The following is a 22,151-nucleotide window of genomic DNA, read 5'->3' on the forward strand; positions in this document are numbered from 1 at the left end:
AAATATAGTGGGCTTCCACATTACTGGTAGCACAAAGGCTCTGGAAAAACGGAAATGGCTCCTCGCCCACCAAAAGAAATTCAGCAAATTCTGTGCTCTCAAATCCAAATGCCCCCTCCCTTCTGATCCCCACAATGTACATAAACTACATATTGTCATGATCCCTTTCTGGATCTGTGTCAGAGTCTGGACTCTCTTATATAAACCTTTTTCCTTTTGGGCCCTCCAGGGTTAATGAGTTTTTGCCCCCTGTGGCCGCTGGTGTTGCTACAACTGTAATTGGTTGGCTGCTGGGTTTTCCCCCTCCAGTGGCCGCTGGTGTTACTACAGTTTTAATGAGTCAGCAGGTGGTGACCTCCCCCTCCTTCTTATGAAAGGTTGTCAGCTGCTGCAGCTCCCTGTTGGTAATACTGGTCATTTTCTAACCAACCTTTGAGAGGAGAGGAGCTATTTGGAGCAGTGCATTTGTAGCCTATCTGGAGTGGTGTTTCATGCTGGAAGCTGTGTTCGGGCGCCTTACTCTGCGGTCCAGTGCAGAGAAAGCTAAGTTGTTTGTTTTTCCCTGTCTGTTGTTTTTCCCTGGTGTTTATTAGTACAGCGGTGAGGACCAGTGTCCGCACTTGCCAGTTCCCTAGTAAGGGATAGGTGCAGGGCAGGTAAGGGACTGAGGTATCCTGGTCGGCGACAGGTTGAAAGAACCTGTATAGGGAACATGAGGAGAGTTCAGGGCTCTTCCTTAGGAGAGTGCAGGAGTTGTCCACTTCCCCATTCCCTATTATAGGGCCCACCATTGTAATTGTTTCCCCGGTGTCCCCTTGTCTGTCTTGAAGTTTTGCGACCAACCGATCGTCGGGTCGTGTCACGCAGAGCCAGACATACTGACATTATTACCAACCTACCCATTTTTTTCTGGTGAGCCATGACCCAAATACAGGCCTTTGCCCAACTGCTTGAGCCCCTCACCGATGAGCTTAGGATGCTGCATGGTGAGATGGTGCAGTAGCTGCAGCAGTTGGTGGGGTTTGGGGCCTTGGTTCAAGTCCAGGCTCAACCAGAACCCAAGGTATCTCTCCCTGACAGGTTTTCTGGAGGGAGAGATAAATTCTTGGTTTTTCAGGAGGCCTGCAAATTATACTTCAGGCTCCATCCTTGTTCATCAGGGAGTGAGGAACAACGGGTGGGAATCATTATGTCCCTTCTAAAGGGTGATCCCCAATCCTGGGCCTTCTCCCTGCCGGTCGATTCACCATCTCTACGATCAGTGGACGAGTTTTTTGCGGCATTGGCGCTGGTGTGTGGAGTCCTGATGGCGTCTCCTTGGCGGAATCCCGACTCCATAAGATCAAGCAGGGAGGCCGGCCTGCTGAGGAGTACTGCTCAGAGTTTAGGAGGTGAGCCACTGCCACAGCATGGAATAACCCTGCACTTAGGAGTCATTTTGTACAGGATCTGTTCCCAAAGTTGCAGGATACTCTGGTGCAGTACGCCGCCCCCAGGTCGTTGGAGGCTGCCATGTCCCTTGCCATCCGGGTGGATAGACGCCTCAGGGAGAGGCATTCACCAAATGTGCTCCCTGTAGTCCTTGCTAGGGAGGGGGACACACCAGTGCTGACGGAGGAACCCATGCAGATCGGAGTAGTTGATTTCAAAAGAGGGTTGCCTGCGATTCGCCGTGGTGTGGGGTCATGTTTTTTCTGTGGGCAGACTGGCCATTTTTTAAGAGGCTGCCCAGCGTGCGCCAAATCTTTGGTAGAACCTAAGGAGCCGTGCCCCCCTGGTCGTGTGGAGGTGACCAGGGAGTGTATATTTCCTCCATTTTGCCGTCTCAGTGTACTTTATCATCTGAAGTGGTGGTTGGCGGGGTATCTGAGGGCATACCGGTGTTTGTGGACAGTGGAGCGGGAGTCACTTTGGTGGATGCTAACTTTGTCCAGAATAATGGCCTGAAGTGTAGGACACTGGCCAAGCCCCTAAGCATCCAGGCCATTGACTCTGTCCCACTCAGCCAGGGGAGGTTGAAATAAGTAGTGGAAAAAATACATCTGCATATACAGTCATGGCCAAAAGTATTGACACCCCTGCAATTCTGTCAGATAATATTCAGTTTCTTCCTGAAAATGATTGCAAACACAAATTCTTTGGTATTATTATCTTCATTTAATTTGTCTTAAATGAAAAAACACAAAAGAGAATGAAGCAAACAGCAAAACATTGATCATTTTACACAAAACTCCAAAAATGGGCCGGACAAAAGTATTGGCACCCTCAGCCTAATACTTGGTTGCACAACCTTTAGCCAAAATAACTGCGACCAACCGCTTCCAGTAACCATCAATGAGTTTCTTACAATGCTCTGCTGGAATTTTAGACCATTCTTCTTTGGCAAACTACTCCAGGTCCCCGATATTTGAAGGGTGCCTTCTCCAAACTGCCATTTTTAGATTTCTCCACAGGTGTTCTATGGGATTCAGGTCTGGACTCATTGCTGGCCACCTTAGAAGTCTCCAGTGCTTTCTCTCAAACCATTTTCTAGTGCTTTTTGAAGTGTGTTTTGGGTCATTGTCCTGCTGGAAGACCCATGACCTCTGAGGGAGACCCAGCTTTCTCACACTGGGCCCTAAATTATGCTGCAAAATTTGTTGGTAGTCTTCTGACTTCATAATGCCATGCACACGGTCAAGCAGTCCAGTGCCAGAGGCAGCAAAGCAACCCCAAAACATCAGGGAACTTCCGCCATGTTTGACTGTAGGGACCGTGTACTTTTCTTTGAATGCCTCTTTTTCTCCTGTAAACTCTATGTTGATGCTTTTGCCCTAAAAGCTCTACTTTTGTCTCATCTGACCAGAGAACATTCTTCCAAAATGTTTTAGGCTTTTTCAGGTAAGTTTTGGCAAACTCCAGCCTGGCTTTTTTATGTCTCGGGGTAAGAAGTGGAGTCTTCCTGGGTCTCCTACCATACAGTCACTTTTCATTCAGACGCCGACGGATAGCACGGGTTGACACCGTTGTACCCTCGGACTGCAGGGCAGCTTGAACTTGTTTGGATGTTAGTGGAGGTTCTTTATCCAACATCCGCACAATCTTGCATTGAAATCTCTTGTCAGTTTTTCTTTTCCGGCCACATCTAGGGAGGTTAGCCACAGTGCCATGGGCTTTAAACTTCTTGATGACACTGCACACGGTAGACACAGGAACATTCAGGTCTTTGGAGATGGACTTGTAGCCTTGAGATTGCTCATGCTTCCTCACAATTTGGTTTCTCAAGTCCTCAGACAGTTCTTTGGTCTTCTTTCTTTTCTCCATGCTCAATGTGGTACACACAAGGACACAGGACAGAGGTTGAGTCAACTTTAATCCATGTCAACTGGCTGCAAGTGTGATTTAGTTGCCAACACCTGTTAGGTGCCACAGGTAAGTTACAGGTGCTGTTAATTACACAAATTAGAGAAGCATCACATGATTTTTCGAACAGTGCCAATACTTTTGTCCACCCTCTTTGTTATGTTTGGTGTGGAATTATATCCAATTTGGCTTTAGGACAATTCTTTTTGTGTTTTTTCATTTAAGACAAATTAATTGAAGATAATAATACCAAAGAATTTGTGTTTGCAATCATTTTCAGGAAGAAACTGAGTATTATCTGACAGAATTGCAGGGGTGTCAATACTTTTGGCCATGACTGTAGGGACTCATCATGTAGAGTCCCTGACATGCTACATCTTGGGGGAAATGTCATCACCTATCGTTTTAGACCTCCCTTGGTTGGAAAAACACAACCCGGTCATAGATTGGCAGTCAAGGGATGTAGTCAGCTGGGATCAGTCGTGTGAGGGCTGCTGTCTTGGGGCTGCTGTCTCTGCCGTCATACTACAACCGTCCCCTTCTTCTCCAGTGGGGGAAGCAGAGGTGCTGCCAGGGAGTAGGGGCAAGTCTCAACCCTCGCCATTAGCCAATCCTCAGAGGTGGAGTCCTCGTAGGAGGGTGGTGGTTCCCTCTGTGAATTGCAGGGCTGTGAGTTTGGTGACACCGGGGGGACGCCTCTGTTGTCAGTTCCATGAAGAGTTCACCATCTTGTGGCAGACGTGTGCGTGGCAATAAACGTTTAGGTCCGGACCTGTGTGTGAATGAGTACGTATGACTGTCCACCAAAAACATCCAGTGAAAGTGTGCTGCTGGGGTCTGGAGTTCTTGGGTGATCAGGCCGTATCAGGTGTCGGCCATCCTCAGCCCGGGGACTTACCAGCTGGAGCTACCCCCAGTAATGCCCATACTCAACTCGTTCCCCAGGTCGGCGCTCTGGAGATTTGTGGTGCCTCCAGAGCCTACGTTGTCACCTCCATCTACCCACATTTGCCATAAACCTGAGAGTCAGGTGGTTGCTGAGGTGAACTCTGGTGGATCTAGGCGTCCTCACTATAGGTGGTCTGCTGGTGAGGTGCAGTGTTGAGGGTCCAGAGGCCCCTCATCGAAGGAGGTATACTTTCACAATCCATTTCTGGATCTGTGTCAGAGTCTGGACTCTCTTACATAAACCTTTTTCCTTTTGGGCCCTCCAGGGTTAATATGAGTTTTTGCCTCCGGTGGCCGCTGGTGTTACTACAACTGTAGTTGGTCAGCTGCTGGGTTTTTCCCCCTCCAGTGGATGCTGGTGTTACTACAGTTTTAATGAGTCAGCAGGTGGTGACCTCCCCCTCCTTCCAATAAAAGGTCGTCAGCTGCTGCAGCTCCCTGTTGGTAATACTGGTCATTTGCTAACCAACCTTTGAGAAGAGAGGAGCTATTTGGAGCAGTGCTTTTGTAGCCTATCAGCAGCAGTGGTGTTTCCTGCTGGAAGCTGTGTTCGGGCGCCTTACTCTGCGGTCCAGTGCAGAGAAAGCTAAGTTGTTTGTTTTTCCCTGGTGTTTATTAGTACAGCGGTGAGGACCAGTGTCCGCACTTGCCAGTTCCCTAGTAAGGGATAGGTGCAGGGCAAGTGAGGGACTGAGGTATCCTGGTCGGCGACAGGTTGAAAGAACCTGTATAGGGAACGTGAGGAGAGTTCAGGGCTCTTCCTTAGGAGAGTGCAGGAGGAGTCCACTTCCCCGTTCCCTATTATAGGGCCCACCATTGTAATTGTTTCCCCGGTGTCCCCTTGTTTATCTTGTTGTTTTGCGACCAACCGATCGTCGTGTCGTGTCACGTAGAGCCAGACATACCGTGACACATATTGCATCCACTTTTGGCATTTCTGAAGCGATCAGAGCCAACCTAACTTACGGGTGCATGCCTCCAGAAGCACGGGTTGGGCATAACTTACTGGTGACTGCAATGTACTGTTCACTACAGCATATTGGTCACTGCAACAGCAATTTTCACTTGGCATCATTCATTGCTGTTTGTATTTGGAAAATAACCATGGCGTCAAAATTGACGCTACACCTGTAGATAAATTCCCCAAGGGGTATAATTTCCAAAATGGGGTTATTTGAGAGGGGAGTCTCCTCTTCTAGCAATTAGGGGCTCTGTATATGGTGTCTGCAAACTGTTCTAGTAAAATCTGCGGTCCAGGAGGCAAATAGTGCTCCGTCCCTCCCGAGTCTCTTATGGCTAAGAAGTATTGTACAGCCACATATGGGGTATTGCCACATTCATTAGAAATTGTGGGACAAATTGTGGTGCCATTTTTACCCACTTCTTGTGTGAAAATCTAAAATCTGGGGCTAAAGCAAAATTTTGGTGGTAAAAACTGCCCAATGGTATAAAATTCTGTGACACACCCATGGTGTCAATATGATCACTGTATTCCTAGATGATTTCATTGAGAGGTGTAGTTTGTAAAATGGGGTCACTTATGGTTTTTTTTTGCTGTTCTGGCATCTGATGAGCTCTCACAGTGGATCATGGCACCTGCAAACCATAACAGTAAAATCTGGTGCTCCTTGTCTTCTGAGCTTTGCACGGTGCCCAAAAAATATTTTCTGATTACATGTAGGGTATTGTAAAAAATTTCCTATTAGTCCTTAGCAAAGTTAAAAACTTGGGGCTAAAACAACATTTTAGTGGTAAAAATGTAATTTTCGTCTTTCTTCACCACTCAGTGGTATAAAACTCTGTGAGGCACATGTGGTGTCAATATGATCACTGAACCCACAGTTAATTTGATTGGGGAGTGTAGTTTGTAAAATTAGTTTGCATATAGGGGTTTCTGTTGTTCTGGCACCTAAGAGGCTCTGCCAATGTGACATGGCACCCTCAAACCATTCTAGCAAAAGCTGAACTTCAATAGCGCCTCTTCCCTTCTGTGCTTTACAATGTGCCTCAAAAGTAGTATTCCCTCCACATATGGGGTATCGGCATACACAGGAGAAATTGCACAACAAATAAATAAATAAAAACAATAAAACAATAAAAAATAAAGATTATTATTATGATGCAATTTATCCTGCTATCCTTTTTAAAAATGCAAAATTCGAGGCTAAAATATCATTTTTGTGAGGAAAATGTGATTTTGTTATTTTCACGGGTGAATGTTATAAACTTCTGTGAAGCACCTGGGGGTTCAAGGTGCTCCCCATGCACCTAAATACCTTGTAGGAGTCTAGTTTCCAAAAAAGGGTCACTTTTGGGGAGTTTCCACTTTTTAGGCACATCAGGGGCTCTCCAAATGGGACATGTCATCCGCTAATGTTTCCAGAAAATTTTACATTCAAAAAAATTAAATGACGCTCCTTCCCTTTCGAGCACTCCCGTACACCCAAACAGTAGTTTTCTCCCTCACATGGGATATCGGTGTACTCAGGAGTAGTGTTGAGCATTCCGATACCGCAAGTATCGGGTATCGGCCGATACTTGCTGTATCGGAATTCCGATACCGACTTCCGATATTTTTTCAATATCGGAAGTCGGCATCGGAATCGGAAGTTCAAAGTTGATTGACAGCCGAAATGACGTCATCATGATGCGCGGTGTGTGCGCATCATGATGCGCCGTCATTTCGGGCCTTCCGGGGGTCCCTGCCGGCCTGCCGGGGGGCTGTGCCGGCCTGCCGGGGGGATGTGTGGACTGCCCGGGGTCTGTACCGGCCTGCCGGGGGGCTGTGCCGGCCTGCCGGTGGTCTGTGCACCCTGTGGGGGTCTGTACCGGCCTGCCGGGGGGCTGTGCTGGCCTGCCGGGGGGCTGTGCTGATGTCCGGGGGTCTGTGCAAGCATTGTCCGATGGGACTACAAGTCCCATCTGGCGATGCCTGCTACCATGACAGTGATTGACACATTAGCCAATGATGGGACAGTAGTAGTCCCATCATCCGGCTAATGTGTTAAATGTTAAAAAAAAAAAAAAAAAAAATACTACATGCATGCTACATACATACTACATGCTACATACATACTACATATATACTACATGCATGCTACATACATACTGCATGCTACATACATACTACATACATACTACATGCATGCTACATACATACTACATACATACTACATGCTACATACATACCACATATATACTACATACATACTACATGCATGCTACATACATACTACATGCTACATACATACCACATATATACTACATACATACTACATGCATGCTACATACAATACATACATAGACATACAGTACATATAACATAGAGTAACATACTTACCAATACTTGTCACATTGTTCCCCGAAGCCATTGTCTTTTACGGAATAAATATTAACATAACAAACCACAAAAATACTCACCCACGATCCGAAGCAGTCCACGAGTGTGTCCCACGACGATCTTGGGTAGAGAACTGCAGCATCAGCTGATGCTGCCGTTCTCTACGGGCTGCAGGAATCCAATGACGGAAGGTAGGTATCCTTCCGCACTGTATTCCTCCGCCACTTAAAAAAAAAAAAGTCCCTAGTCTCACTTTATGCCATTGCTGTGTGGGAATTTCCTACCACATGTAGTATGTATGTAGCATGCATGTAGTATATATGTGTTATGTATGTAGCATGTAGCATGCATGTAGTATGTATGTAGTATGTATGTGGTATGTATATAGCATGTAGCATGCATGTAGTATGTATGTAGTATATATGTGGTATGTATGTAGCATGTAGTATGTATGTAGCATGCAGTATGTATGTAGCATTCATGAAGTATATATGTAGTATGTATGTAGCATGCATGTAGTATATATGTAGTATGTATGTAGCATGTAGTATGAATGTAGCATGTATGTAGTATGTAGTATGAATGTAGCATGTATGTAGTATGCATGTTGCATGTAGTATATATGTAGTATGTATGTTACATGTAGTATGCATGTTGTATGTATGTAGCATGTATGTAGCATGTAATTTTTTTTTTTTTTTTTACATTCAACACATTAGCCGGATGATGGGACTACTACTGTCCCATCATTGGCTAATGTGTCAATCACTGTCATGGTAGCAGGCATCGCCCGATGGGACTTGTAGTCCCATCGGACGATGCCTGCACAGACCCCCGAAGCCTGCACAGACCACCGGCAGGCCGGCACAGCCCCCCGGAGCCTGCACAGACCACCGGCAGGCCGGCACAGCCCCCCGGAGCCTGCACAGCCCCCCGGCAGGCCGGCACAGCCCCCCGGCAGGCCGTCACAGCCCACCGGAGCCTGCACAGACCACCGGCAGGCCGGCACAGCCCCCCGGCAGGCCGGCACAGCCCACCGGAGCCTGCACAGACCACCGGCAGGCCGTCACAGCCCCCCGGCAGGCCGGCACAGACCACCGGAGCCTGCATAGACCCCCTGGCAGGCCGGCACAGCCCCCCGAAAGGCCCGTACAGACCCCAGAGAGGCTGTACAAGGCAAAAACAGGGTTTTTCTTATTCCGATACCGGAAGTCCCATAGACTTGAATGGGACTTCCGGTATCGGAATCGGCGATACCGATACTTTTTTTAAGATCGGCCGATCCATTCCGATCCGATACTTTGAAGTATCGGATGGTATCGCTCAACTCTACTCAGGAGAAATTGCAATACAAATTGTATGGTGCAATTTCTCCTGTTACCCTTATGAAAATGCAATATTTTGTGCTAAAAACATGTTTGTGGATAAAATTTGATTTTGTTTTACATTTACAGATCAACGTTATAAACTTCTGTGAAGCACCTGAGGGTTCAATGTGCTCACCACACATCTAGATAAGTTCCCTGAGGGGCCTAGTTTCCAAAATGGTGTCACTTGTGGGGCATTTGCACTGTTTAGGCACATCAGAGGCTTTCCAAACTTGACATGGCATCCCACAACTGTTCAAGAAAATGTTACATTCTTAAAATCTAATGGCGCCTTATCCCTTTCGAGCTCTGCCATGCACCCAAACAGTAGTTTTTACCCTCATATGGGGTATCGGCATGCCCAGGAGAAATTACACAACAAATTTGGAGGTACAATTTTTTCCTGTTACCCTTGTCAAAATAAAAAAATTGGATCTGAATTAAACTTTTTGTGAAAAAGAGTTAAATGTTCATTTTTTCTCCACATTTCAAAAATTCCTGTGAAGAACTGTAAAGGTTAATAAACTTCGTGAATGTGGTTTTGAGCACCTTGAGGGCTGCAGTTTTTAGAATAGCGTAACTTTTGGGTATTTTTTTATCATATAAACCCCTCATAGTGGCTTCAAATGTGACGTGGTCCCTAAAAAAATGGTGTTGTAAAAATGAGAAATCATTGGTTAACTTTTAAAAATTGTGTTGATGTAAAGTAAACATGTGTAAAATGTTACTTATTAAGTATTTTGTGTGACATATCTCTGTGATTTAAGGGCACGAAAATTCAAAGTTTGAAAATTGAGAAATTTTCTAAATTTTCCCCAAATTTTCATTTTTTGTCACAAATGAACACAAGTCATATTAAATAAATTTTACCACTATCATGAAGTACTATATGTCATGAAAAAATAGTCTCAGAATCAGTGGGATCCATGGAAGCGTTCCAGAGTTATTACCTCATAAAGAGAGAGTGGTCAGAATTGTAAAAATTGGCCTGGTGCAAATCACCCTCGGTAAAAGGATTAAACATATTCACATATTCACCCCAAAATATTTGCTGTGCTATACTCTCTTCTTCATAAAACCTGGTCACTTTTTAACTCTATCTACACTTGTGAATGGTCCTTCACAATTGTGAGACACTCCACAAATTCTGTGACGGAAACATTATTTATGACTGAGTGACTTCTGGCTTTTGTCTGTGCCATTTTGAGCCTATGAGAGGCTAGCAGGCCACCCTGTACCACCACCTGTCCTGTCTAGGTTTCTCTTTCAAATCAGCCCGGTCAGTCACCTTATTTTCTATTATTCAATACCTCCATTAGTCCTCGTTTGGCATCCTTTTGGTGTCTATTCTTTTTGTAGCACACAATTGCCTAGATGACTGGACTTTGGAATCTGATTTCCTCATTGCAGTCTGTGACACATCTGGGAGCAGGTATAAAAACGTAACCAGGACAGAATATAATTTTCATTTTTTTATTATTCACAGCTCTTTGGCAAGGGGATTGGCCACCACTACTATATAGCAGCTTTGGAGGAATATGTGTAGTGCTTACAATCTCCTCCTTATTGAGGTTGTAAGCACTGCTTTCCGGCTGGCCAGAATCACTAGAATGCACTTAGCAGCTAATCCCAGCCACCGCCCGACAATCCCATTGCACCCTGATGTTGCAGAGGCAAAAAAGCAAATAGTAGCATTACCGCGCACACATTTTAGGCCAGCAGAGCGACAATGATGTTGCCTGAACTGTCCGTCAAATAAGATTGTCCGCCCCACAGCAATCAAGAAGTAGAATGTTTGGGGAGAAGTGTGCTCCTGGAGACACAAGACAAACCTTTTAAAGGGCTAAAGCTGAACACAACCTAACTGGTATTAACTTCAGCTAGATCACTAAATGTGCTTCCATGCAGCACTCCAACCTTGATGTGCGGCATCTCTTAAGCTACTGTGAACCACTTGGTCTCTACATCAACCTTACAAGACCCATAAGCTTCCATACTCTCACTTGCATAAACTACCACCATAATGGCAGGGTTCATGGCGTACAAGCACAGGCAGACTGTTCTCACAGGTCAACAGCAGGATCTCCAGGTATCAGGTATGAGGTCTCACCACACACCCTATCTGGTATCAAGTTGATTTGGCAACTATCTAGAGATTCCAGAAATTGTTAGGTAGCCCACAAAACAAATAAAATATGCAGCAAAAAAGCAATAATCAGAGTACATTGCTATTGCATCTTTTGGTGCAGACACCTGTAGTCATAAGGCAGTTGTAAAATAGTAGCGTTTTTACATGTGTGAACATGGGTTTAAGCTGTGTAGGCTATATATTATTATACAAATCTCTTTTAGGTGTGTTTTTACCCTTCAGCCTTATTTGTTTTCAATCCTGACTGATTGTTTAGCAGGCATCATATATACCATTGTTAACATTTACAGAACATTTAGATGACTTTAAATGCATTACATAGTGTTGCATTGCCCTCTTGTGGTGTATTGCCAGCTATATATCTGGCTATAATGAATGTTTGGCATATTACTTTTACTTTTTGTATTTGCTTTGTGACCTGCAAAATTACCAACCGTTTTAATAATTTGATGATCTTTAATAGTTGAATTTAGGCATCAAGTCAACTTTAATTTATCTATTGAAAATATGAAAAAGCTAACTATTTTTCTTAATTTTATCTACACAGCATATCTTATCTCTACGATAAGAATTGTTCAGCAACGTACAGTTTTACAAACTGAATAAATTATACGTTGAATAATATTTTTTCTTTTTTTTTTTGTTTTCTCTTGTTTTAGGTAGAGAATAAAGACTTGAAGAATAGAATCCTTAACGATCCAGTAACTTACACAGAAAAGCACAGCAAGGATTGCAAATCCTTCTGTGAAGCCTTACTGGAAAAAGATCCTAAGAAACGCTTAGGGTTCAGAAATGGAAATTGTAATGATCTACGAGTAGTTCCCTTCTTCACAGAAATAAACTGGAGAAAACTTGAAGCAGGTATGCCTAATACATTCATATACATTATTGAAGTATATTGTAATACTGAAAAATTGTTACTTAGTGTCTTCACTTTAAGACCCAAGTGCACGGATTTGCAGATCTCATGACACTTCTCCAGTGAACTGTGAATCCACATGATTACAATGGGATCAAATGATTCCCAATTGTCTCAAGTCTAGAACAGGTTGCTTATTTTATATTTTGTTCAAATGGGGTGACAAAAACCCTTCAGTGTCTGCTGCAAGGTGGACATCTCTACTGTGTGCTCTCACTGGGACAAGTTCCTTCGATGACCCACACATGACAAAAACATAGGTCCACATTCTTTCATAATTAAGGCTAATTAGCAGTTAAAGGGAATACAGTGCTTGGAAAATGCATTCAAACCCCGTTAAAGGGAATCTGTCACCCATTTTTAGTGATATCATGTAAAGATATCACCCAATTGTGCGTCACATAAGGATTCTGTTAGGATTTTTGGTACCCCATGACACCACATCTTTGATGCATAAATACCTTTTTTATCTTGGTTGAGATGTTATGGAAATTGCTGTGGTCCGGTCCAATGGGTGGGGCTTATTCGCCTTCTCCCCCATCCCTGTCTTGCTGTACGCATTTCTTCGTGAAGGCAGGAAGAAGAACGTAGTTTTTCTGCGCTTGCGCATTGTAAAGGCCTCCAGCGCTTGCGCAGTATGCTTTGCCCAACAGTATGCTTTGTCCTTTCTACTGAACTGTGTAGTTCACTTATAGTCCCTCTTAAGCTGGGTGTCCTTTTGGGACCCGGAGACTTTCTGCCACTATTCACACTAGGTAGGTTTTACCGTTAATGTAGTTACTGTCTCAAATGGGTACACCTTGCCGTGGTGGGACAGCTTTATACTTTTTTGATCAAAACAGTGTTTACCAAGTACCCTATGCTAATTATTTAATGCACTTGCTTTTTTACTTATTTATTTTCATTAGGGTATATGCACATACTGTTTTTTCCTTTTGGTTTTAATCGGTACTGTGCATGCGCTGGTATTTTTCAGCATGCATCCGGCGTCCTGTAAAAGTGTCCTGCAGGTGAAGACTTCCGGGGCATAGACCACGCTAAAAAGTACCGGCGCGTGCGCAGTACCGATTATATACTTTGCCCACAGTTGGGCAAAGCATATTGCGCCAGCGCCGGAGGCCTTTTTAATGTGCAAGCGCTGAAAAACTACCGCATCTGTGATATTCACAGATGAATTTACGTTCAGCAAGCCGAAGAGGGGAGGGAGAAGGTGAATAAGCCCCGCCCATCGGACCGGACCTTGGAGGTTTACATACATCTCAACCAAGATAAAAAAAGGTATTTATGCATCAAAGGTGCAGGTCAGGGGGAATCAAAAATCCTAATAGAATCCTTATGTGACACACAATTGGGTGATATCTTTACATGATATCACTAAAAATGGGTGACAGATTCCCTTTAACTTTTCCACATTTTTTCATGTTACACCTACAAGCGTAAATGTTTTTTATTTGGATCTTATGTGATACTAGCACAAAGTAGCAAGTATTTGTGAAGTGTAAAGGAAATGATACATGGTTTTCTAAATATTTTATAAATATAAATCTGAAAAATGTGACGTGCATTTGTATTCAGTTTCCATTAGTCAATACTTTGTAGTACAACCTTTCATTGCAATTACAGCTGCAAGTCTTTTGGGGTATGTCACTATCAGCTTTACACATCTAGAGGCTGAAATTTTTTCCCATTTTTCTTTGCTAACTAGCTCTAGCTCAGTGAGATTAGATGAAGAGCGTCTGTGAGCAACAATTTTCACATCTTGCCACAGATTCTCAATGGGATTTAAGTCTGGACTGTGACTTGGCCATGCAAACACATGAATATACTTTGATCTAAAACACTCCTTTGCAGCTCTGGCAGTATGTTTAGGGTCATGGTCCGGCCGGAAAGTGAACCTATACCTCAGCCTCAGGTCTTTTGTAGCATCTAACAGGTTTTCCTCCAGGATTGCTCTGTATTTAGCTCCATCTATGTTTCCAAAAACTGTCCCGAAAAGTTCTATTTTGGTCTCATCTGACCAGAGCACCTTCTTCCACATGCTAGCTGTGTCCTCTACATGGCATTTTGTAAACTGCAAACGGGACTTCTTATTGCTTGCTTTCAAAAATGGCTTTCTTCATGCTACTCTTCCATGAAGACCAGATTTGTTCAATATACGACTAATGTGCAGTGTTAGTTTTACTGCCACAGAAAAGGTTTGCATTTAACCCAAAAAGTTCTATTTTGATCTCATCTGACCAGAGCACTTTATTCCACAAGCTGGCAGTATCCCATACATGGTTTTCCGTAAACTGCAATCCGGACAACTTATCGCTTGCTTTCAAAAATGACTTTTTTCATGCCACTCTTCCATAAAGACCAGATTTGTATAGTATACAACTAATAGTTGTGGACAGATCCTCTAATTAGTGCTCTGCTTGCTTGGGATGTCAGTTTAGAAGGAGCCGTCATGTCTTGGAAGGTTTGCAGTTGTGCAATATGCCTTCCATTTTTGGATGATTTGACTCAACAGTGCTCAGTGAGATTTTCAGAGCTTGAGCTATTTTTTTTTTATTATCTAACACTGCTTTACTCTTCTCCACAACTTTATTTCTGACCTGTCTGGAATGTTTTTTGGTTTTCATGATGTTGTTTGATCCACTTTTTTTTCCTCCTTCCCTTTAATTCCTTTATGGCAATTTAGTTTATTTTGCTCAATTGAATTATTTCAATTATTGCATTTTTAAATTATTTATACTATCCATGCTACTTAATGTACTTTTTATTTTACAATTGTATACTATAGATGTCCTTGACAAAGACCACCCATGGTTGAATCATTGGTCGCTATCTGTTCTTTTCCTTTGCTGCCAGATCAAAATACATTTTTTGCATTTTTCACCACAAGCAGCATCATTCTCATCTTTGTCTGTGCCAAGGTTTTGAGGTTTTCACTTTATTTACTACAGGATTACCATGCTTTCCTCAAGCACAGCTGGCTGTTCAGCAGTAGTGTCGCCTTCTTCCTATGTGTATGAAAAATTACAAAACATATAATTAAATATTTTCTAAAAATAATTTTGAACTTGATTTAACTCCCAAGTCATTTTCTGAGAACATATAGTGCCTTGAAAAAGTATTCATACATCTTGAGTTTTCTCACATTTTTTCCACACTGCAACCACAAACTTGTCACGCCGTCCCGACATACTCACCCGGCCTCCGCTCCCACGCCATCTCTGCATAGTCACCCGGCCATCGCTGCCACGCCGCAGCCCCCCCGCCGCCCAACAGCCACGGCGGTCACCTCTGACAGGCGCGCGGCCGACAGCGTCTATGCATGCAATGCGCATGCGCCATAGGCCACGGCCGCGCCTCCCTTCTGCTTCTTGTGCTCCAGCTATGCCCTGACCCGGAAGCACCCCCTGACCAATGGCAGACCAGACAGGGGCATATCAGGCCGCTTCCACCTGAGGGGGGCGCCTGATCGTTGTGTTTCCTATCACACTGGGCCCCGCTTCTTCGTGTGCTCTCTGCAGTCTCACAGTCCAGTTCTCGTGTGCTCCCTGCAGCAGCCTCGCAGTCCTGCTATCCGTGTCCCCTGCTGTACTCCAGTCCTGCCTCCGTGTTCCTGTTCCATCCTGCTCCAGTCCTTCCGTCCTACTCCAGTCCTGCCTCCGGTGTTCCTGATCCATCCTGCTCCAGTCCTTCCGTCCTACTCCAGTCCTGCCTCCGGTTTTCCTGTTCCATCTGGCTCCAGTCCTTCTGTCCTACTCCAGTCCTGCCTCCGTTGTTCCTGTTCCATCCTGCTCCAGTCCTTCTGTCCTACTCCAATCCTGTCTCCTGTGTTCCTGCTCCGGTCATCCCTCCACATTCCAGTCTACAGTCTTACTCCACTCCTGTCTCCTGTGTTCCAGCTCTGTCCTGTCATCTACACTTCAGTCCTACACTCCTACTCCAGTCTATCCTGAGCCGCCCCTCTCGGTACCGGCTACCATGGTACTCCAACCCCTGGGCCTGCTCATAACGGTCCCTGTATGGGGGTCGGTTCCACCTGGCAGCTCGCCCGGGGCCTCTTGGTGCCACGGCCCAGAGGGTCCACTCCTGGAGATTCCGGCTCCAGACCAGCCATGCTAACAAAACTTAAACAAATATTGGTTGCACCCGGTCCAATGTTATGCTATGGTGTCGTGCACATGTTCGATTTTTTTCCACGGATATGTGGATCGTACTCGGTCATGCAAGTCAATGAATTTCTGTGGCCTCACAGAAAGGAGAAGAGGGAGAATGTTTTTGCTCCATCTTCTCCTCATCCGAGAAAATCAGAGTTTTGCCAGTTTTATCTCTTATTGCATAAAACTAATGGAGGTTTCCCAAGCTTCTCCTATAAAACAGTCAGTGGAAAACAGACAGCACATGGATGGCACATGGATGGTATCTTAGTGCTGTTTGATTTTTTTATGGACCCATATACTTGCATTGGCGAGTTTGGTCCATGACTCAGATCAAAATCGGACATGTTTTGGTGCAGATAAAACTCGTACATGAAAATCTGACATCTCGTTGACTCCTTACTCTCATCATGCAACATTCAAAGGTTTTGTTGTGGGAGATGGGAGTATGGTACAGTATTTTGGTGCATAGTATAAGGTAAATTATTATTGAATCCTAATGAAATCACATTTCATTCCTTTCGTTCAATCCGACAGGTATTCTTCCACCACCTTTTACCCCTGACTCCAAGACAGTGTATGCTAAGGATATTCAAGATGTAGGAATGTTTTCGACAGTGAAAGGAGTCAACCTTGAGGAAAATGATAAGCAATTTTTCGATGAATTTGCTTCTGGCAATATTCCTATACCATGGCAAGAAGAAATGATTGAGACTGGTATCTACGATGAATTGAATGAAGAAGTGAATGACATCAGGCGACACTCCTCTGCTAATGACAACTCCGCTAAGTCTGGAGTATGTCAAATTGCATAGAAAGATTTATCCCCCTTCTTAAGATTTGTTAAATAAAAGTTAAATATTTATTTTTCTAAATGTTAAAACTTCACATTAGTCTTTTAAAGTATTCAGAACGATGAAGCACTTAATTAAAGACATTATGTTATGGCATATATATTTGTCTATCCCCATCTCCCTAATTAAGAATTTATTGCAAACATGGAAAGAGGCCTATATGTGGAGCAACATACAAAGCATCTACAAGAAAACAATATTTACTGAGGACATTTATCTTTTGCTTATAAAAGAAGGTGTTTTATTATTATAAAATACTTTCCTAACTTTGGATTTGCCAGCACCGGCAGTCTCACTATACAACCTTATGAACAAGCTATAGCTGTAATTTTGCACGTAATTTGGTAAAAGAAAAGCTGTAGTTTCAATGCTTTCTTGACATCCAAATGTACATTAGCAAGAAGGAGGGGACAATTGGAAAAGAATTTGATTGCATTATATGACTACACAGAGGTTGTTTGTAGTCTGTAACCATAGAGACACACAAACCTGCCTAAGAGCTGAAGCGATGATGTCAAATTGTAGAATATTTATTCTTATTAACATTATTTGTAAAGTTGTTCCATACTTTAATCTAGTTAAATCAGAAAAAGGGTTGCAAAGGTGAGCACTGCCTTTAATAAAGATTTTAATTTTAAAATTGTGATAAATATAAGCAAATAAGAGAAAGCATAAAAAATGTGCAAAGCTGATCTCAGTTTGTCACTTGAAAATTTCAGCAGGAGGTGTTCATGACTTAGTATTCATGAGAGAACCAATTTAAGTAACACAATACTACTAAGATCTTAGCTCAGGGACTGCCTTCGGATGCAATGCAAATTACAAAGTCTCTTTGTTTTTTGTGTTGGAGCAGTTTATAAAATTTTCATAGTGTTTTATCTGTGGAAAATGATAGTATCCTAAAACATAACTGAATATTATTGCAAAAGCTAAGCCTGAAAGATATGCTCTTTGTTTGGAAATTAAAAAAACACATAATTAAACTGTATATAACGTTATTTTTTTGTTTTCTTTAAACCATTTGCCCCATTCTCATTTTTAATCATGTATAGCATTATAATATGAAAATGACTGATTCTTATTTTTAATCATGTATTAGTAGGAAAATGACTGATATATAGATAGTTCATCTGATAAGCTTTTCATCTAAAAGATCGCATTTCCTCTTGATGTGTTAAATGTAGTGTCATTCGTCTTAATAAGATAGGATTCCTTTTACAACGCACTGTCGCTACAGCTGCAATTTCCTTTTAGATTAAATATTTTATGAAAATAATCCTGTTACTTAAAACAAGATTAAGTTGACAATATTTGTAATAAAAGTTTGAACTATTACAATAATTAAGTACATACACTTAATATCTTTTATGAAACAGTGTGTTAGGATTGGCAGAACGCACCAAATAAGAAATAATAAGGTGCGTTTGCAACCCGGGGTCCGCCGGGCGTTGATGGAGAAACCACAGCTAGCACAATGGCGGAGCAAGGCTGCGAGAAAACACTTAGAGCACACTGAGTTAAATGTCACTCAGTGTGCACAGAGCACAAAGCACCAAGCTATTAGCAGCACATATGCACACAGGGTGGTATAGTAGCCTCCAATATACTAAACACACATGATACTAATGCCCAGGCATGTGCCATTGAGAGCCTTTTATACCTTAAGCTCAAGTCCAGACAGACAGGACCTTGCCTTTGGCAGCTGACGTCCGAGCACCAATGAGAAGGTGCCACATCATGGACATGCTCAGTAGTGTGAAATCTGGACTTAGGCTCCAGAGTACAACCCTGCACGTGTATACCAGTAGGCACCATAGGCTTAGCTGGAGAGCTAGCAGCAACTACACATGCAGCATGAGCTTGGGCAAGGCACTGTGTCTGGAGTCTGTGCTGAGCAGTCATACCAGCGGCTGAGCCTGGTTGGGAGACCACAGCACCAGACAAGGCTTGGGATCTATCCCGTGCAGCGGGAGAATCCCGGCGCCTAATACAGTGCAACCATAAAAAGGTGCTTCCTTTACCTAAATCCTCATTAAAACATTCTCTATAGTTCAAACATCAGTGGAGTTTTGTTTTATTGCTAGGTTCCACTATTGAGAATATGAGAATATTTTTTTTTAGAAGGATTTGAATAGAGGACAATTTTTTGTTGAATTTTGCTTTTTTTGAGAAAGTATAGTAGCAAGGAGAGGAAATCTATATTACATACTACGTGGGGTTGCACATTCACCCTTAGGGCGTTGTCAGACGGCCGTTTAAATCGGTCCAAGATCGAAACGCAGTGTATGGACGGCCAGCGGCTCTCCCATATCGAGCGTGACAGCTTCATATATTTTTGCGCAACTGTCACGCTCGGGTTCGGAGAGCTGGTGGCAAGTTGGTGCTCTGCGTTAAAATCTTGGTTCGATTAATATGGCCGTCTAACTGAGTCCTTACAATGATTTTATTTCAATTGTAATCATAGAAACATTTTCTTTCACAATATCCTAGTGAATGCTTTTTTCCTTGCTTCCAGGATATGTAGCTGCTCTGCATTTTTGCTTCTGTTATACATGTACATTTGAAATGTCAACATATTTGCTTTGTATACCGCTGAATATAATGTATGGCGTGAGTTTGAGCAAACTTTAAATTAAAAATGAGAAAAATTATTGTTTTTCTTAAACAATTAGTTGTCATCTTCTTGTAATTCTCTCTTATTACACTTTAAGATGTTTCCTTCAAGAAGGGTGCTCCTTCTGATATTGCCAGTAAGGTCAACACAGCAGATTTATTTACATCTGAATTAGGTTTGCATACATTTTATACATACAGTCATGGCCAAAAGTATTGACACCCCTGCAATTCTGTCAGATAATATTCAGTTTCTTCCTGAAAATGATTGCAAACACAAATTCTTTGGTATTTTTATCTTCATTTAATTTGTCTTAAATGAAAAAACACAAAAGAGAATGAAGCAAAAAGCAAAACATTGATCATTTCACACAAAACTCCAAAAATGGGCCGGACAAAAGTATTGGCACCCTCAGCCTAATACTTGGTTGCACAACCTTAAGCCAAAATAACTGCGACCAACTGCTTCCGGTAACCATCAATGAGTTTCTTACAATGCTCTGCTGGAATTTTAGACCATTCTTCTTTGGCAAACTACTCCAGGTCCCTGATATTTGAAGGGTGCCTTCTCCAAACTGCCATTTTTAGATCTCTCCACAGGTGTTCTATGGGATTCAGGTCTGGACTCATTGCTGGCCACCTTAGAAGTCTCCAGTGCTTTCTCTCAAACCATTTTCTAGTGCTTTTTGAAGTGTGTTTTGGGTTATTGTCCTGCTGGAAGACCTATGACCTCTGAGGTAGACCCAGCTTTCTCACACTGGGCCCTATATTATGCTGCAAAATTTGTTGGTAGTCTTCTGACTTCATAATGCCAAGCACACAGTCAAGCAGTCCAGTGCCAGAGGCAGCAAAGCAACCCCAAAACATCAGGGAACCTCTACCATGTTTGACTGTAGGGACCGTGTACTTTTCTTTGAATGCCTCTTTTTTTCTCCTGTAAACTCTATGTTGATGCTTTTGCCCTAAAAGCTCTACTTTTGTCTCATCTGACCAGAGAACATTCTTCCAAAATGTTTTAGGCTTTTTCAGGTAAGTTTTGGCAAACTCCAGCCTGGCTTTTTTATGTCTCGGGGTAAGAAGTGGAGTCTTCCTGGGTCTCCTACCATACATTCCCTTTTCATTCAGATGCCGACGGATAGTACGGGTTGACACCGTTGTACCCTCGGACTGCAGGGCAGCTTGAACTTGTTTGGATGTTAGTGGAGGTTCTTTATCCAACATCCGCACAATCTTGCATTGAAATCTCTTGTCAATTTTTCTTTTCCGGCCACATCTAGAGAGGTTAGCCACAGTGCCATGGGCTTTAAACTTCTTGATGACACTGCGCACGGTAGACACAGGAACATTCAGGTCTTTGGAGATGGACTTGTAGCCTTGATATTGCTCATGCTTCCTCACAATTTGGTTTCTCAAGTCCTCAGACAGTTCTTTGGTCTTCTTTCTTTTCTCCATGCTCAATGTGGTACACACAAGGACACAGGACAGAGGTTGAGTCAACTTTAATCCATGTCAACTGGCTGCAAGTGTGATTTAGTTATTGCCAACACCTGTTAGGTGCCACAGGTAAGTTATAGGTGCTGTTAATTACACAAATTAGAGAAGCATCACATGATTTTTCGAACAGTGCCAATACTTTTGTCCACCCTCTTTGTTATGTTTGGTGTGGAATTATATCCAATTTGGATTTAGGACAATTCTTTTTGTGTTTTTTCATTTAAGACAAATTAAATGAAGATAATAATACCAAAGAATTTGTGTTTGCAATCATTTTCAGGAAGAAACTGAGTATTATCTAACAGAATTGCAGGGGTGTCAATACTTTTGGCCATGACTGTATGTTTACCCTCCTTGTGGCGTGTGTAGCTGACTGCCCTCTGAACATCTGTCAAGTCAGCAGTCTTCCCCATGATTGTGGAGCCTACTGAAACAAACTAAGGGACCTTTTTAAACACTTAGGAAGCCTTTTCAGGTGTTTTTTGTTAATTATTCTAATGTAATGAGATGATGACTTTTGGGTTTTTATTGGCTGTGAGCCATAATCATCAACATTAACAGAAATAAACACTTGAAATAGATAACTCTGTTTGTAATGAATCTATATAATATATAAGTTTCACTTTTTGTACTGAAGAACTGAAATAAATGATATTCTATGATGATATTCTAATCTTGTGATAAGCACCTTTATATGATAAACAGCCAGACAGAAGAAAATAGAAACAGTAAATAGGTGCATATAGAAAATCATATATGGGTGCAGGCCCCTGAGCATATACTCAGTCTAGACAACAAGACCCCCAAAGGGAGAAAAGTGGAAAAAAAGAGGAAAAACTGAGCCAGGGGGTGTACTTTGCTCTTTAGATTGGTAATAGTTTACCTTTCCTCTTTCTTCTGGTTACCTCCTCTGTGTTTCCCTCTTTGTGGTCATAGAATCATAGAATCATAGAATCGTAGAGTTGGAAGGGACC

General features: G+C 42.8%; 1 protein-coding gene across 1 annotated transcript in view; it reads left to right on the forward strand.

Annotated features, from left to right (window-relative positions):
• The window catches only part of GRK1 (G protein-coupled receptor kinase 1), a 135,481-nt gene extending 118,450 nt beyond the window's left edge, over positions 1–17,031 (forward strand). Inside the window, exons 6-7 of the mRNA XM_073563549.1 lie at positions 11,806–12,007; positions 16,754–17,031. Of these exons, the coding sequence (XP_073419650.1) occupies positions 11,806–12,007; positions 16,754–17,031 (480 nt within the window). The remainder of the gene's footprint in view (positions 1–11,805; positions 12,008–16,753) is intronic.
• Positions 17,032–22,151: the final 5,120 nt, after the last annotated feature.

Source organism: Dendrobates tinctorius, unplaced genomic scaffold (genome assembly GCF_039654945.1).
Source record: "Dendrobates tinctorius isolate UK_male_01 unplaced genomic scaffold, ASM3965494v1 ptg000394l, whole genome shotgun sequence".
Taxonomy (NCBI): Eukaryota; Metazoa; Chordata; class Amphibia; order Anura; family Dendrobatidae; genus Dendrobates; species Dendrobates tinctorius.